This window comes from Engraulis encrasicolus, chromosome 17 (assembly GCF_034702125.1).
Source record: "Engraulis encrasicolus isolate BLACKSEA-1 chromosome 17, IST_EnEncr_1.0, whole genome shotgun sequence".
NCBI lineage: Eukaryota > Metazoa > Chordata > Actinopteri > Clupeiformes > Engraulidae > Engraulis > Engraulis encrasicolus.
Window position 1 is genome coordinate 35485471 of NC_085873.1, and position 18509 is coordinate 35503979.

Below are 18509 nucleotides of genomic sequence, written 5' to 3' on the forward strand. Positions count from 1 at the left end.
GGACTAGACCCAGACACGGGCGCTGATAACATTTTTGGGGCCCATGAAAAATTCAAATTTTGGGCCCCCAAAATGGCAAATTATGTTATCAGCATCCTTCCAGGGCCCTGTCAGAGCTGTTGGGAACTTAGAATCTGTAATACCTTACCCCCCCTTGCGGCACCCATGGACCCAGACAGTGGAAAAAAACATCTCCTTGCTAATTCTTCACGAGTGTAACACATTTTGTGCAGGGGGTAGTTTCCCGTCCTTTTCAAACAAAGCTTATATTTTTTCTGGCTGACCCATTATTTCAGAGAGGTATTAAAATAGTTTTAAAGGGACACTGTGTGAGATTTTTAGTTGTTTATTTCCAGAATTCATGCTGCCCATTCACTAATGTTACCTTTTTCATGAATACTTACCACCACCATCAAATTTTAAGTATTCATTCTGACTTTTCATGTGTGAAAAGGGGGATCTTCTCCATGGTCCGCCATTTTGAATTTCCAAAAATAGCCATTTTTACCTGCAAAAATGACTGTACTTGAACCATTCTAGGAAATATTTGATTATTACTTAGTAAACGTTAATGTAAAGATCAAATAGGCAATAGGCAAGCCCAGTTTCAATGAGCAGCATAGTTGCAGTACCTTTTTTGACCATTTCCTGCACAGTGTCCCTTTAATGACCAATGAGCATGGTTAGTCATTGTTAGTCATTGCCAGTTAGAATTCGTTTAGAATCCTTTTGATTGACAGTCAAACACAACTGTTATCCTATCAGCACTTGTTCTCAACTTTGCTAAGGAATGAATCTGGACATTTTGGGGGCGGAAGAATCCTCGCAGATCAATCGTGAATGCTTTGAAACCGTTGAATAGAATACAGTAGAAGCATGCTGTCCATGTAGTATATATGTGTCAGTGGTACTTTATGGTGTTTGCCATCCTCAGTCCTCAAATGTCCCTCTCTTCCCATGGTTACATGCTTCCGACACTTGGCAAAATAATTTCAACATCCAGTCACTCAACATCACCCACCCAACCCTCAGGTCCCCAACTCGCCCCTCAACCCCTTGGTCCCAAACTTTCCCCCCAACCCTCAGGTCCAAAACTTGCCCCCCCAAGTTGCAGTTGGTGATGAATGTGACGTATGGCTTCCTCAGTCTTCAAACATCCACTTCTTCCAGTTGGCAATACGCCTCAAGCAGTTGACATCCAACCATCCCATTGCAGCACATCCCAACATCCCAAACCCCCAGGTCCCAAACAGTCCTCCAAATGCTATTCAGGTGATGTGATGAATGACAGTTCTCAATGCCATAATGTCTGAACGGAACTCCGCGTCTACCTCAAAATTCACCCCAACCCATCGCAGCCAGCACCCCAACCCCCAGGTCCTAAACTACCCCCCACAAACTTCCCCCGAACAGGTCCCAAACCACCCCCAATGCTATTGTCGCCGAATAGTACTGTATGATGTTTGCCATTCTCAGTCTTCAAACGTCCCACTCTTCCAGGGTCATATGCTTTCGACACTTGGCAAAATAATTTCAACATCACCCACCCAACCCCCAGGTCCCAAACTAACCCCCATATCTCCCCCCCGAACAGGTCCCAATCTTGCTCCCCGCCCCTTCCAAATCTTGCCCCAGAACAGGTTCCAAACTTCTCCCCCACCACATCCCAAACAGGCTCCAATCTTGCCCCCCCTCCCAAATCTTACCCCCCGAACAGGTTCCAATCTTGCTCCCCCCTCTCTCCCCAATCTTACCCCCCCGAACAGGTTCCAATCTTGCTCCCCCCTCTCTCCCAAATCTTGCCCCCGAACAGGCTCCAATCTTGCCCACCACATCCCAAACAGGTCCCAATCTTGGCCCCTCCCTCCCCAATCTTGCCCCCTGAACAGGCTCCAATCTCCCCCCACCACATCCCAAACAGGCTCCAATCTTGCCCCCCACATCCCAAACAGGTCCCAATCTTGCCCCCCACATCCCAAAGAGGTCCCAATCTTGCTCCCCACCCCCTCCCTCCCCAATCTTGCCCTCCCTCCCTCCCTCCCCAATCTTGCCCCCCCCCCTCGGTGCTCTAGTCGGCGAACAGGATGAAGCCGGAGAAGGTGCTGTACTTGTTGCTGTTGCCGCCGTGCGCCTTGCCGCCGTCCAGCTTGATGTAGACCTCATCCCCCGCGTCCAGGTGCAGCACCACCTGGTTGGAGGCGTAGTCGTAGCTCTGGTCTTGGTCCTGCGCTATGGCACTGGCACGCACCTGGACACACACACACACACACACACACACACACACACACACACACACACACACACACACACACACACACACACACACACACACACAGACCGTTAATATACAGTGGAAATAAAGATTGTTGGAGGCGTAGTCGTAGCTCTGGTCCTGGTCCTGCGCTATGGCACTGGCACGCACCTGGACACACACACACACACACACACACTAATAAACACACGCACACACACACACACACACACACACACACACACACACACACACACACACACACACACACACACACACACACACACAGATAAACACATGCACACACACACACACACACACACACACACACACACACACACACACACACACACACACACACACACACACACACACACACACACACAGACCATTAATATACAGTGGAAATAAAGATTGTTGGAGGCGTAGTCGTAGCTCTGGTCCTGGTCCTGCGCTATGGCGCTGGCACGCACCTGGACACACACACACACACACACACACACACACACACACACACACACACACACACACACACACACACACACACACACACACACACACACACACACACACACACAGATAAACACACACACACACACACACACACACACACACACACACACACACACACACACACACACACACACACACACAGATAAACACACGCACACACACACACACACACACACACACACACACACACACACACACACACACACACACACACACACACACACACACAGACCGTTAATATACAGTGGAAATATTGATTGATGTTGGCGTAGTCGTAGCTCTGGTCCTGGTCCTGCGCTATGGCACTGGCACGCACCTGGACACACACACACACACACACACACACACACACACACACACACACACACACACACACACACACAGATAAACACATGCACACACACACACACACACACGCACGCACGCACACGCGCACAGACGCACGCACAGACACACACACACATTAATAATTGATGAATTAATGTACAGTGGAAATAAAGATTGTTGGAGGCGTAGTCGTAGCTCTGGTCCTGGTCCTGCGCTATGGCACTGGCACTCACATACACACACACACACATGGACACACACACACACACACACACACACACACACACACACACACACACACAAGCATGATCACACACACAGATAAACACACGCACACACACACACACACACACACACACACACACACACACACACACACAGACCATTAATATACAGTGGAAATAAAGATTGTTGGAGGCGTAGTCGTAGCTCTGGTCCTGGTCCTGCGCTATGGCACTGGCACGCACCGGGATGCACACACACACACACACACACATGCACGCACCACGCATTCGCATATACACATACACACACGTGCACGCACGCACGCACGCACGCGCACACACGTGCACACACGCACACACACAGGTGCACACACACATGCACGCACAACGTGTGTACACTCACGCGCGCGCACACACACACACAGTCACAGGGTTAATGTTCATAACAAAACTTAAATGTTCATATATTTTTTTGCTGATATGGTTTGAAAAGCCAGCAAACAATTAACAAAACTAATAAACGTTTATATGATTCACCCTGACAATAATATGGTATGATACAAACTTACAACAATTGACTGAAAGAATGGCAGAAGGTGAAAAATAGCATATATGAAACAGCTCATCAAACAACTGTCTTTCCATGGTGACAAATTACTGTACAGCACATACTGCATAATTTATTATGAATTTTAATCAATTGGTATCTAAATATTGCGGAACTGTTAATGAGTTTTAGTCTCGGCTTTTGTGATAATTGCCATGACAGCATGGATTTTCGCAGTATCACAGCGTGAAGACGACCCGACCCGTCTCAACAGAAAGCCCAACTTGTTTCTATTGACACACACACGCACGCACGCACGCACGCACGCACGCACGCACGCACGCACGCACGCACGCACGCACACACGCACACACACACACACACACACGCACGCACGCACGCACACACACACACACACACACACACACAAAGTTGTTACATCAAAAATAAATGGCATTTCTAAATGAAAACACTGTGATGATGCAGAAAAAAAACAGAATGTGACTGGTCGCATGATGCTCTGATGAAAATGTATGTATTTGTTTCCAAAATCCAACACTCATACCTATACCAGTCTCTTAAAAAATATTTACTGGTAATTTTACATTTCAATTGACAACTAAAATAAAATTACAGAGTGCCTGAAATAACAGATTAAGAAATAGCCATTACAATATTGGTGACAGTAAGATTACAATGTAGTCTCTGTACAAAGCCAATACATATTAACCGTACAAATGAGTACTATAGCAAAATATGAAATGGTTATGTTATAGCATTGATTCTCAAAATAGGAGTGTCAAATTAGCCGTCAACTGTCAGTTCAGTTGACAGGTGGTCCCTGAAGATTTTTGGGGGGCCAAAGTGGTCCTCGGTCTGAGAAACTTTGAGAAACACTGTGTTATAGGGAAGTATACAGTTATGGAAAGCGTTACAGAGTCCCATGTCTCCGCTTTCAACCCCCCCATGGGGAACCACTGGGGTCCACAGATCATGCAGCGATGCTCATGCTCAGCTCATTGTATACTGAAACTCTCCAGAGAGTTTTTGTTATTATGCAATGTGCATAACTCCATAACGCAGCTTGATGCTAACTCGGAGAGTCAGGATGTCTTGGCAGTGTACAAACCCGTGGCCTGTCGCATTAGAGTCTGGTGGGGAGGCGAGGGGCATACATTCCAGCCTTATGTCGTCCTAGTGGGGGGGGTGGGGGGTGGGGGGTTGAGAAGGGGGTGTTCCCTTTGTCAGGTCTGTCACAACCAGGCAAGCAAACTAGGCAATTGCCAAAGGAACCCTATGAAAGAAAGCGAAAGCGAAAGCCGAAAGCGAAAGCGAAAGCGAAAGCGAAAGCTGAAAGCGAAAGCCCACCTCCAACTCCCATTGTCATTGTGACACAGCACACCACAGAACACAAGTGTTCACTGCACACTGCACACAACGAAATTGCATTTTATGCCTCCCCCGTGCAAGGGGGCAGCCCCCAATAGCGTCCCAAGGGAGCAGTGCGGCGGGACGGTACCATGCTCAGGGAACCTCAGTCTTGGAGGAGGATGGGGGGAGAGCACTGGTTTATTAAGGGGGGGCCTTGGTAATGACTGATCATGTAGCCTATGTGTATTTAAATGTCAGCAAAGAGAACTTAAGCGAGTGAAGACAAAAACAAATTCAATGACAGAAAAGTGCAATGATACTGTCATCAAAATACCTTTTGTAGGGGGTCCCTGCCCAAAAGTTCGAAGACACAAAAAAAATGGGGGGGGGCTCTCTTTGCCTAGGGCCCCTCAATACCTTGAAATAGACCCTGCCGTTTGTCTTTGTTTCTTCACAGAGAGTACCACTGCTGACTAGATGGTAATGAGCCTTGGCATTGTAGTGGTGGGTGGGGAGGTGGTGAGAGATATGCTCATGGCTCGTTGCTGCTGCTGATGATGATGCTGATGATGATGATGATGATGATGATGATGGTCGTACAACGCCAAGCCCACGAGTAACAGCCAACATGCATTAGCTAATGACAGAAAGTTCTGTGCAAATCCCAGTGCAACATACATTAGCTAATTCATGGCTTGCTGCTGCTGCTGATGAAGATGATGATGATGATGATGAGGATGAGGATGATGACGATGATGATGATGATGGTGGTGGTGGGTGGTAGTTCAACACAAAGCCCACGATAAGCCACATGAGGATCTGAATGCACTGAGAAATACATTAGCTAATGACATATACATGGTTTGTTGATGCTGCTGCTGCTGCTGCTGCTGCTGCTGCTGCTGCTGCTGATGATGATGATGATGATGATGATGATGATGGTGGGGATGATGATGATGGTCGCTCAAAGCAAAGCCCACGAGTAGGGCATGTGGAGATCTGAATGCACTGAAAAAACAACATTGTCTAACAGCCCAACATACATTAGCTAATGATTAGCTTGTTGTTGCTGCTGCTGCTGCTGCTGCTGCTGCTGCTGCTGCTGCTGTGGACACTAGGGGCAACCCTAAATGCAGTATAATGATTTTGTTTGACCAATGCCTCAGTATCTCATGTATCTCAGTATCATCATGCTCAAATATTTGCCTTTATAGTCATCAAATATTTGCCTTCGCAGTCATCAGAGTGTAGTGGAAAGTGCGCACATCCAGCAAAAAAGCATCAGAAGGTGCCAAATCAAGAAATTGTCACATGTAGCAGCGGGAAAGGATCTTGCAAAAGACTTAATTTAATAGGAGCAATGTTTCGATCAACGTTTCGAGCAACGTTTCGATCATAGATCTTCTTCAGGCATCTTCGAGATCATCTTCAAGATGCCTGAAGAAGATCTATGATCAAAACATTGCTCCTAATAAATTCTCCTAATAAGTCTTTTGCAAACAGTGTGCAGATCCTTTCCCGGTCCTTCGCAGTCATCAAACACACTTTCCCAACAGCAAGCACTTAATGACAACTACAGGGCAGTAATGTGGGAAGTAGAGATGGAGTAGGATTGGGGAATGACCCAGGCCAGGCCGTATTGGAACCTGGGTCCCAACGGGTGCCAATGTTGCCTGCGTATTTGTTGTGTTCATATATTCTTCCCCTTCAGCCTCACTGCCGATACCCAATGCTCCTGAGCCACGCCCGGTCAGGGCCCGTACACGCCCTGGGCACTTTGTTGCCACTTTTCATGTCTGAGTTTTGGTAGAGTGTGGGTGTGTGTGTGTGTGTGTGTGTGTGGGGGGGGGGGGGGTGTTTTGTTCATATATTGCAGTCTGCTTACCAGGGCTGTAGTGGTCAAATTAGAGGTGGGTAAACTATGACATTTTTGATCAGACAGACCGTGACGCGACGCGACGAGGTGTCGCGAATCTGTATGGCTGTCCTGGCCATATTCCATGATGTTATCAGTTAAAGTCATATTAAATCAATGACAGTCAACAAACGTGTTTGTAGTTTACTAAATTTCAAATTTCAACAGTAAAGAAAAGTAGGCTATGTGTTAGGGTGACCAGATTTGGGTTTATGAAAAGGAGGACACTTTTTTTTGGCGGGGGGGTCATCGGTGTATCTGTGTATCTACAGGTATGAAAATGGGTATGAGGCCAGGCATGATAGTAGGCCTATAAAGTAGGCCTATCGGTAACGCATCCAAAATGGTCATTTGTTTAAAAGCCACTAGAACTTTTTGGCATGCACATTCATTTGTCTACTATAAATGACAATTAAAATCTCTTCAGTTAGGCCTATAGGCCTATCACATAATTTGTGTGATCATATGATGCAGAGTGTGCCTTTGCTACAATCCTAGATAGTAGGCCTAACACCTATATTGGAGTAGCTCAACAGCATAACAATGCAGCTCAATTTCATAGGCCTATTCCACTTTCTGCATTAGGTTTTTAAAAATAGATTCACCATCATGTAGGCCCATCTCAGCCATTCCCCACAAAGATGAATGGCATTAGGCTATAACATTGGAAACTAAATATAAAAAACACAACATTTGTGGTTTTCAACTGAATTGATAATGAAGTGCTATTAGGCAACACTTTAGGCTTACACGTTTATAAGACACCTCACAATTTACCCCTCCACCATCATCCATTAGGCCTACTTAGCTAGGCTAGGGCCTACTTGTAGTGGCATGGTGCTCATAGATTAGCAATGGGCACTGCAGCCATTAAGAGAGGAACTGGAGTTTTACCTACCATTAATAAGCTAACCCATACAGCGTTATCAATAACTGCAAAGGAAATAGACAGAAGAAGAAGCTGATGAAGAAGAAGCTTATAATTTCTTAACTCAGGAATGAGTCCTTCTAGCTCTGAGAAATTGCTTTTGCAAATAACTTGGACATGTCAGATCATGAAAGAATTTTTAGGCTAAGTCTTGTGACAAGGTGTAACAAAACTTGTACCTCCCTAAATGATGGATTTGGTGGTGTTACTAGGCTTACTCCTGTTTTCATACCTGGCTTTACATGCAGGATTTTTTTGTCCAACGTGCATTTGCGTTTCTATCGGCATTGCCGTCCGTAGAACCGGCGGGCAGATGCGCTTTCGCTTGTAAACATGGGGCGCACTGGCTTGTCCCCTACTTCTTTCGGACAAACGGTGCGAAGTGGCTAGATTTGATGAGAAGGGCGTGACTAATTTGCGAACGGTAGAGAGAAACCTGGAGTGGATGAAAATGATTCCTACTACAGCGTTAAGTATGTTCAACAATATTTTTTAAATGACACAACATTTATTTTGGATTATTCCAACGGCAGATCCCAAGGCACAGGGAACTTTGACGTGCGTAATTGCCATTAAAGGGCTGCGTAAACGCTATTTAGAGGTGGGTAAACGCTATTTCCTAAATTCCAGAGGTGCGTAAACGGCGTTTACGTGCGTTTACCCTCCACTACAGCCCTGCTGCTTACCATTTAGTTTAACTCATAGTCAATTAATTTCACCAGTTTCACGTTTGCCCATGTTTGAAACGGAAAGGCCACCATAGGTGGGTGCGGGGGTTATTGGGATTAGAGGAAATAAATGTTCACTTGATATCACGAAAAGTAAGTTGTGCCTCTCGTATTTTGGGAATATAACAGCATTATATGTGTGGTTTAGCACACTGCACCACTGCACCACCACCATCATATTTCCAAAGCATCAACCCACTATGCAGCTGGACGAGTTACCTACTGAAGTCAGCTTTAACACACATGAGAAAAAAAAATGTTTTCTTCCGTTTTTGTGTTTATTTTATCTGCTTTACTGTGTGAACTTTGACTCTCAACAGTTCTTCAAGTGCAGAATTAACACAGCAAAAAATGTATTGTGTTAAAGCAACACTCACACAGGTCACCCCCATATGGTATGGTGTCTTAATGCGCTGCGCGACAGCCCCCCATCACCCCCCCCCCCCCCCCCACACACACACACACACACTCCAAGATTTTTTGAAAGAGGACACTATTTCCTAGTTAGTCAGAGTATTTTAGAAGAGATACTTTAAAAAAAAAAATCCGAGCAGTCCTTGTAATTCGAAGGGTCACTGGTGCTAAGCTAGCGCAAGCTAACGTAGCCTATACCTTTTGAAGCCTGCCACTACTGTAAAACGGTTTCAGTGTTGCTTTGAAACTGGATGAAACTGGACGCTTCATCCCTGGACCTCTTAGATCTCCCAGTTCCAGGTAAAGGAGTGTTAAATGAGATCTATTCCGTGGGATGCTGCCAGGGAAGATGACAGGGATTGGGTACAAAGGGGTCAGTTGTCACGGGCCCAGAGGGGCGGGGAGAGAGGGGGGCCCAGAATCAGGTCCTCAATACATTGTAGGAGCGGGAAAGGATCTGCACACTGCTTGCAAAAGACTTAATTTATTAGGAGCAACGTTTCGATCATAGATCTTCTTCAGGCATCTTGAAGATCTATGATCGAAACGTTGCTCCTAATAAATTAAGTCTTTTGCAAGCAGTGTGCAGATCCTTTCCCGATCCTACATGTGACAATTTTTTGATTTGGCACCTGCTGATGCTTTTTTGCTGGATGTGCGCGCTTTCCACTACACTCTATCTCAATACATTGTATGTATGCATAGACAGGTTTCAGGTTTACAAACATTCATGTTGTGAGGAGGGCCGAGAAGCTAAGCAGCCAACCACATGAGCTAATTTTTTTGACCGACAGCAGTTTCCAACAACAATCAGAGGTTGAAGAGTGTGCAGCCGGGAGTGTTTACAAATGTGCAGCCCATGTATTGGGTGGGGGCTTGGGGGGGGCCCTTCCAGATTAGTTTTGTCCTGGGCCTAGCCAAAACTGTCAGCAAACTGTGATGTTGTGAGGAGGGCCGAGAAGCTAAGCAGCCAATCACGTGAGCACATTTTTTGAGTGACAGCAGTTTCCAACAATCAGAGGTTGAAGAGTGCGCAGAATGTGGAACACATGTATTGGGTGGGGCCGTAGGGGATGGGGGTGTGTGGGGGGGCCTTCCAAATAACTTTTGTCCTGGGCCTAGCCAACACTGTTAGCGGCCCTGGAAGCTACATTTTCCCTTCACCTGCCTTGACCAGTGGCGACCTACGCACGTGGCAGCAGCAGCAGCAGCAGAACGAAAGGCATCTCTTTTCCTCTCTCTCTCCCTTTTGCAATTTCTTCACCCTCTGACTTTCTTTTTCCACGCTCCCGTCTTTCTCTTACTCTTTTTCTTTCTCCCTTTCTTCTGCTCCGCTTTCTTCCTTCTCTCCTTCTCTCCGTCTTCCCAGCGGCTCTGTGAGAGGAATGGGGGGGTCCGGGTGGGGTGGGGAGGGGGCAATTGGGGTGGGGGGGTACGGAGGTACGGGGGCTTTTTAGATGTCAACCAAATGTCAGGCCTTGAAGTCGTGAGGCTGAGTAACGGTGTCCCTGTCGGCGGAACACAGGCTTGTCACCGCGGTGACTAACGCCGGTGAGTCATGTTGGCCACGAGAAATGGGGGGTGGGGGGTTTATGCACAAACACACACACACAGGCACGCGCGTGCGCGCACGCACACACACACACAAACACACACACACATACACACACACACACACACACACACACACACACACACACACACACACATACTCTCTCACTCATATGGCCACGAGAAACATGGGGGACGGGGGAGGGGGCGCTTATGCACACACACACACACACACACACACACACACACACACACACACTGTGATGACGCGGCTTTTGGGCGCGTCACCACCACGTCCTGACAGACGCTTTTAAACTTTATTGGCGCCATTGCGCTTTCCCCTCTCTCACCTCTCCTAAGCCCGCGGCTGAAACGCAGCGCATTGGACATTGATTTCTATGTTGGGACATTGTTATAAACATCTTGCGATGTGTAGTTTTAATGTTGACAATCATATGGGTGCACACATTTTGACCGCGACATTACAAACATATTACACACGCTAAGCGCTTCCACATAGTCACACGCCATACACCTCGCACAGCGACATCAATCACAAACTGTGTTGACCGCGAAATGCTTATCTGTCACGAATCCCCTTCATCATGTTTGCAAAGCATACCACCTCCTGAATGTTTTGTGTTTACTGTTTAAACCCTTTTTCTTTCGCCAAGTGTTTCTGTAGCGTTTTAAACTTACCTGCAGTGTTGCAGCTCTTCCGGGTTTGGGGAAAGAAACCGAGGGCATGATTTAGTGCGCATATATCCATGGGCGCGTTCGCTCATTGGCAGCGCTGCGCGCTGCAAAATCAATTATCTTTATTTTTTATTTTTGTTGCTTTATTTCTTTATGCATTCATTTGTTATCATTTGTGTTAAAGGCCTGATTTAGTTATTATATGTTTGGTACCGTTTTATAGAGTTTATTTAGTTATTTTCATTTCTGTTTGTAAGTCCCCCCTGGCTTATGTTGTTTAATGGATTAGTCCAGTGGCCAGGGCGGGAAAACTTTTGCTTAAAAGGTCCGACTCCTCATTTGCTCAAGGAGGTCGGTAGGTGAAGGTTACCTTACCTGTGAGTAGTCATATGCTATGCCAAAGCATTATTCTCTGCTGAAGAGACATTTTGATTTTGACCTTTTTTCATTATTATTTTTGTATATACATTTTTTGTAAATATTTTTCTTATTGAATACTTACCTTTTTGGACACTTGGACACTCTTTTGTAAATATCACTCCTGGTGTGAAGAAAAATAAAAACTCAGTCGACGCAGTTTTTGCCTCCTGAACATTTTTGGTGCCATTCCAAGACCCCTCGACACTCTACCTTTCACAAGTGGTGGCAGCGGTGTTTTTCCAGTGTCAAAAGAGGGTGGCACCCAACGATGTCACAGCAGGCCAGCCTGCAACCAAATGCTGTGAGAAGCAGATCAGCAGAGTCGACTGCACACCAGACGGCGACAGAGGACAACATGGCTTCCAGGCCCCATTCTGCACCCCCAGATGACCGGACGTCCAGACTGGAGGAGACGCTACGCTCATTCATCCAATCACAGCAAGCCAGGGAGGAGCGCCAGGACCAGAAGTGGCGATCAATGCAACATCAGTTCCAACAACTCCAGATGCTTGTGAGCGGAGAGCACTTCGACCAACGTCCAGCAGAGGGAGCCACGAGCCAGTCACTAGATCCAGTCGCACGAGAGCCCGGGGTACCAGAAGACCACAACCAAAGACGGGAGGAGCAGCAACAGAGTCCAGCCCACGGCGCATCTGATGCACCAAGGTTAGCGACGGGGCGATCTCAGGAGCCCGCTACGCCAGATGACGTCTCACCAGGGCGGGGCCAGCTCTACACACGCTCAGTCACCCCTATGCCAGATCTTCCAAGGTCGGTGAGCGTAACCCCATCTGAGTTTTATGGCTGGAGTCGTCCCAAGATGACACCATACCAAGAAGACGAAGATATCGAACATTATTTAACAACTTTTGAAAGACTCGCTTTGGCTAACCAATGGCCAAGACACAGTTGGGCTGTTTACCTTGTGCCCCTGCTGACAGGGAAAGCCCGTGCGGCATATGTCGCAATGGATATTGACAACACCATGGACTATACTAAAGTCAAAGAGGCCATACTGGCCAAGTTTGAGATTAACAACGACACCTACCGACACAGATTCCGGTCCATGACGCTACTGGACGGAGAGACTGCCAAAGAGCTGCAGGCACGCCTTAGTGACCTGTACACCAAGTGGATGTGCCCGGCGCAGAAGACTAAAGCTGAAGTCGGGGACGCCATTGTACTGGAGCAGTTCCTGCGTATGCTGAACCCGGAGCTGAGGATATGGGTCAAGGAGCGCAACCCGGTGACGTCGAAAGAAGCCGCGGACCTGGCAGAAGCCTTCGTCGCTGCTCGACGCCACAGAGGGACCTACCAGCTCGGCGCCCACGACACCACGGCGAGGCGGGGCCAACCACCACCGAGGCAACCAACGCGTCAGCCTTCCAGTAAGTCTGTGGGTGGCGGTCGTGTGTTCAATAGGTCCTATAGCTCCCATAACCCCAATTCCCAGCCCAGCACACAGTCTAAGCCCAGGCCCAACATAGTTTGCCATAACTGTCATCAACCCAATCACATCAAGCCAGACTGCCCCTTACTCGACCGTAGCAATGCCAGTTTGTGTTACACACCATCTCACACATCCATGCCTACACCTAGCTCCACTGACGCGCTAGTTCCCGTCACCATCAGGGGTAGGACTTTGCAGGCCCTCGTAGACACTGGTAGTAGCCAGACATTTGTAAGAAGCGCTTGTCTAGACCCTGCAGATTATGCTACTGTTGGCAGAGTGAGGGTGAGATGTATCCACGGTGATGAAACTGAGCACCAGACAGCTAACGTAGACATGGAGATTGATGGCCAGAGATATCTGCTAAATGTTGGCATAATGGATTCACTGCCGTATCCCATTGTGTTAGGCCAGGATGTGCCTGTGTTGATTGATTTGCTGGAGAAGTCTGTACCTGTAGCATCTGCTTTTGTTACTACACGTTTACAAGCTCAAGCTGAGTTGGCGGAGTTACCGTTTCCAGTCACACAGCCTGTTGCTAAGCCCAAAAAGTCTAGGTCACTGAAGAGAAGGGACAAGTTTTTAGGTACTCCAGTGCAGGAGCAGTTACCCCTTCCACCCCTAGATGGCGATGTGATCGACACTGCAGAGTTCAAAGACCTTCAGAAAGCTGACCCTACACTTAAGTCTTGTTTTGAGAAAGTTGTGAGTGAGGAGGATGTCATGAAGGCTACCGTGTGTGGCAAAGAATGCTTTGTTGTGAGAGATGGTGTGCTGATGTGTGTGTTTGAGGAAGCAGAACATATTGTAGTCCCTGAGTCACTGAGGTCCAAAGTCCTTCACCTTGCACATAGTATCCCCTGGTCAGGACACTTAGGGCAGCAGAAGACACTTGACAGAGTTGCTAAGCGCTTTTACTGGCCCAAGTGGTATCAAGAGGTGATTGATTACTGCAAGTCCTGCCCCACATGCCAACTCAGATCCAAAACACACAGAGGCCAAAAAGCACCACTCATGAGCATGCCCATAATCGACACACCATTCACAAGAATTGCTATGGATATTGTAGGCCCTTTGGAGAAGAGTAGAGGAGGCCACCGTTACATTTTAGTCATTTGCGACTACGCCACTCGATATCCCGAGGCATACCCCCTCAGAAATGTTAAGTCAAGACAAGTGGCTAACTGTCTCATTCAGTTGTTCTCACGAGTAGGCATCCCGAGAGAAATTCTTACAGACCAGGGAACCAACTTTAACTCCCGTTTTATGAGACAGGTTTACTCCCTCCTGGGCATTAGGCCCATTAGAACCACACCGTACCACCCACAGACTGATGGATTGGTTGAGCGCTTCAACCAGACCCTCAAATCCATGCTGAGGAAGTTTGTGTGTGATACCGGCGCAGACTGGGACCAGTGGCTGCCATACCTCCTGTTCGCGTACAGGGAGGTCCCCCAAGCTTCAACTGGCTACTCCCCGTTCGAGCTCCTCTTCGGCCGCCAGGTGAGAGGACCCCTGGATGTGCTCAAAGAGGCGTGGACCGGAGAGGGAGCGCCACAACAAACCAGCATTGCAGAGTACGTGCTGAAGATGAGAGCCAAGCTTGAAGAGCTCAGCAGCCTGGCCCACGACAACATGGTCAAGGCCCAGTCACGCCAGAAGACCACGTACGACCAGACAGCGCGGAGCCGCACCTTCAACCCGGGCCAGAAGGTCCTCCTGCTACTGCCCTCATCCACCAGCAGTCTCCTGGCGAGATGGCAGGGGCCGTTCGAGGTGCTGGCGAAAGTGGGTCCGGTGACGTACGAACTCTCCATGCCAGATCGCCGAAAGCCAAGACAAAGGTTCCACATCAACCTGCTCAAAGAGTGGGTACCTCGACCAGACACCACCAGCCACCTCAACTGGGCTCGGGTGGTGGAAGAAGAGGAGGAGACCAAGGAGCAGTACTTCCCCACGGGGGGAGGCGAGACTTCTCCACCACTGCAACATCTGTCCAACCGCCAGCAGGACGACGTGCGGCAGGTCATCCCCGAGGGCCTGTTCAGAGAGGAGCCTGGACGGACTTCGTTGATGCAGCACCACATCCGTCTGACAGGACCAGGTCCGGTCCGACAGACTGCTTGCCGGGTCCCGGCGAGGCTCATCCCTGCTTTGAAGGCGGAGGTCCACGCAATGCTGGACATGGGCGTGATAGTGCCATCGCGCAGCGAATGGTGCAGCCCCGTCGTGCTCGTCCCCAAAAAGGACGGCGAGCTGCGCTTTTGTGTTGACTTTTCAAAACTGAACTCAATCTCAGCCTTTGACCCCTACCCAATGCCAAGGGTAGATGAGATGGTGGAACGGCTGGGCAAAGCCCAGTACCTCAGTACCCTTGATCTTTGCAAGGGGTACTGGCAAGTGCCACTCACGCCAGAGGCCCAAGAACTGACAGCCTTTCGAGCCCCGAGTGGACTTTACCAGTTTACCACCATGCCCTTCGGACTCCATGGAGCGGCCGCTACATTCCAGCGGCTCATGGATCAAGTGCTGCGGGGGGCGGAGACTTATGCCGCCGCCTACATCGACGACGTCATCATCTACAGCTCCTCCTGGGAGGAGCATGTGACCCATCTGGCTGACGTGTTCAGCCGGATCAGCAACGCCGGCCTGGTTGTGAATGCCAGCAAATGCCAGCTGGCTAGGCCGGAGGTCTGCTACCTAGGCTACGTGCTGGGTAGTGGCAACATCAAGCCACAAGTGAGCAAGGTGGAGGCTGTCCGTGACCGCCCACGACCCACAACCAAGAAGGGTGTGAGATCCTTCCTAGGTCTCGTGGGGTGGACGGTACAGGCGGTTTATCCCCAATTTCTCCACACGTGCCTCCAAGCTCACTGACTTGACCCGCAAAAACAGCCCCAACAAGGTTGTGTGGAAAGACGACTGTCAGGCAGCCTTCCAGGACCTGAAGGATTGTCTTTGTGACTCACCTGTGCTACAGAGCCCCAACTTTGATCTACCCTTCACGGTGCAGACCGACGCCTCTGGGCTGGGGCTTGGTGCTGTACTACTGCAGGGGGAAGGGGCAGACCGACATCCCGTGCAGTACATCAGCCGTAAGCTGTTCGACCGTGAGACCCGGTACTCTACGGTTGAAAAAGAGTGCCTGGCCATCAAGTGGGCCTTGGACAGTCTCCGGTACTATCTGCTGGGGAAACGGTTTGACTTGGAGACAGACCACCGTGCGCTGCAGTGGCTCCACCGTATGAGAGACAGTAATGCCAGAGTCACGCGGTGGTACCTGTCATTGCAGCCGTACAACTTCACCATCCGGTATAAGGCCGGAAAAGAAAATGTTTCCGCTGACTTCTTGTCCCGCCCCGAGGAGGAGGGGCAATCTTAAGGAGGGGGGTGTGTGATGACGCGGCTTATGGGCGCGTCACCACCGCGTCCTGACAGACGCTTTTAAACTTTATTGGCGCCATTGCGCTTTCCCCTCTCTCACCTCTCCTAAGCCCGCGGCTGAAACACAGCGCATTGGACATTGATTTCTATGTTGGGACATTGTTATAAACATCTTGCGATGTGTAGTTTTAATGTTGACAATCATATGGGTGCACACATTTTGACCGCGACATTACAAACATATTACACACGCTAAGCGCTTCCACATAGTCACACGCCATACACCTCGCACAGCGACATCAATCACAAACTGTGTTGACCGCGAAATGCTTATCTGTCACGAATCCCCTTCATCATGTTTGCAAAGCATACCACCTCCTGAATGTTTTGTGTTTACTGTTTAAACCCTTTTTCTTTCGCCAAGTGTTTCTGTAGCGTTTTAAACTTACCTGCAGTGTTGCAGCTCTTCCGGGTTTGGGGAAAGAAACCGAGGGCATGATTTAGTGCGCATATATCCATGGGCGCGTTCGCTCATTGGCAGCGCTGCGCGCTGCAAAATCAATTATCTTTATTTTTGCTTTTTGTTGCTTTATTTCTTTATGCATTCATTTGTTATCATTTGTGTTAAAGGCCTGATTTAGTTATTATATGTTTGGTACCGTTTTATAGAGTTTATTTAGTTATTTTCAGTTCTGTTTGTAAATCCCCCCTGGCTTATGTTGTGTAGTGGATTAGTCCAGTGGCCAGGGCGGGAAAACTTTTGCTTAAAAGGTCCGACTCCTCATTTGCTCAAGGAGGTCGGTAGGTGAAGGTTACCTTACCTGAGTATTGTACTTATGCTATGCCAAAGCATTTTTCTCTGCTGAAGAGATATTTTGATTTTGACCTTTTTTTGTTATTATTTTTGTATATATATTTTTTGTAAATATTTTTCGTTTTGAATACTTACCTTTTTGGATTCTTGGGACACTTTTGTAAATATCACTCCTGGTGTGAAGAAAAATAAAAACCCAGTCGACGCAGTTTTTGCCTCCTGAACATTTTTGGTGCCATTTTCAAGACCCCTCGACACTCTACCTTTCACACTCACTCTCTTGAGTCAGTCCGACAGTGGTGGGGGTGGGGGGTGGGTGGCGGGGGGTTATGCTTCTTGAGTCAGACCAACTGGGGGAGCCAGGAACACATACACAACCATAGACTACACACACACACACACACACACACACACACACACACACACACACACACACACACACACACACACACACACACACACACACACACACACACACACACACACACACACATAGGGGGGTTATGCTTCTTGAGTCAGACCGACTGGGGGAGCCAGGAAACACACACAGACACACATACGTGCATATAAATATGTACACAAACATACTCCACACAAACACACATGCACGCACGCACACACACACACACACGGGGGTTCTTGAGTCTGACTGACTGTTGTAGCCAGGGCAAGTGAAACATAACTTCCTTCAACCTCCGCAACATGCACACACGTGCATGAACCTATCCACTAATGTACAATTTCTATATACTGCTGGATATATTTATACACATGTGTTTTCAAACACATGAACATACATTATACACTTAAATCATACAGAAAGTAGACCTACGTATACACAAATGCACACACATAGCATCAAATGCACACACACACACACACACACACACACACACACACAAGCGCGCACACGTGTGCGAACACACACACGCGCGCACACACACACACACACACACACACGTGCACACACACACAC

General features: G+C 48.3%; 1 protein-coding gene across 1 annotated transcript in view; it reads right to left on the minus strand.

Moving 5' to 3' along the window:
• Positions 1-2068: 2068 nt before the first annotated feature.
• The window catches only part of LOC134466804 (C1q-related factor-like), a 54202-nt gene continuing 37761 nt past the window's right edge, over positions 2069-18509 (minus strand). The window contains exon 2 of the mRNA XM_063220695.1: positions 2069-2248. Coding sequence (XP_063076765.1) covers positions 2069-2248 — 180 coding nt within the window. The remainder of the gene's footprint in view (positions 2249-18509) is intronic.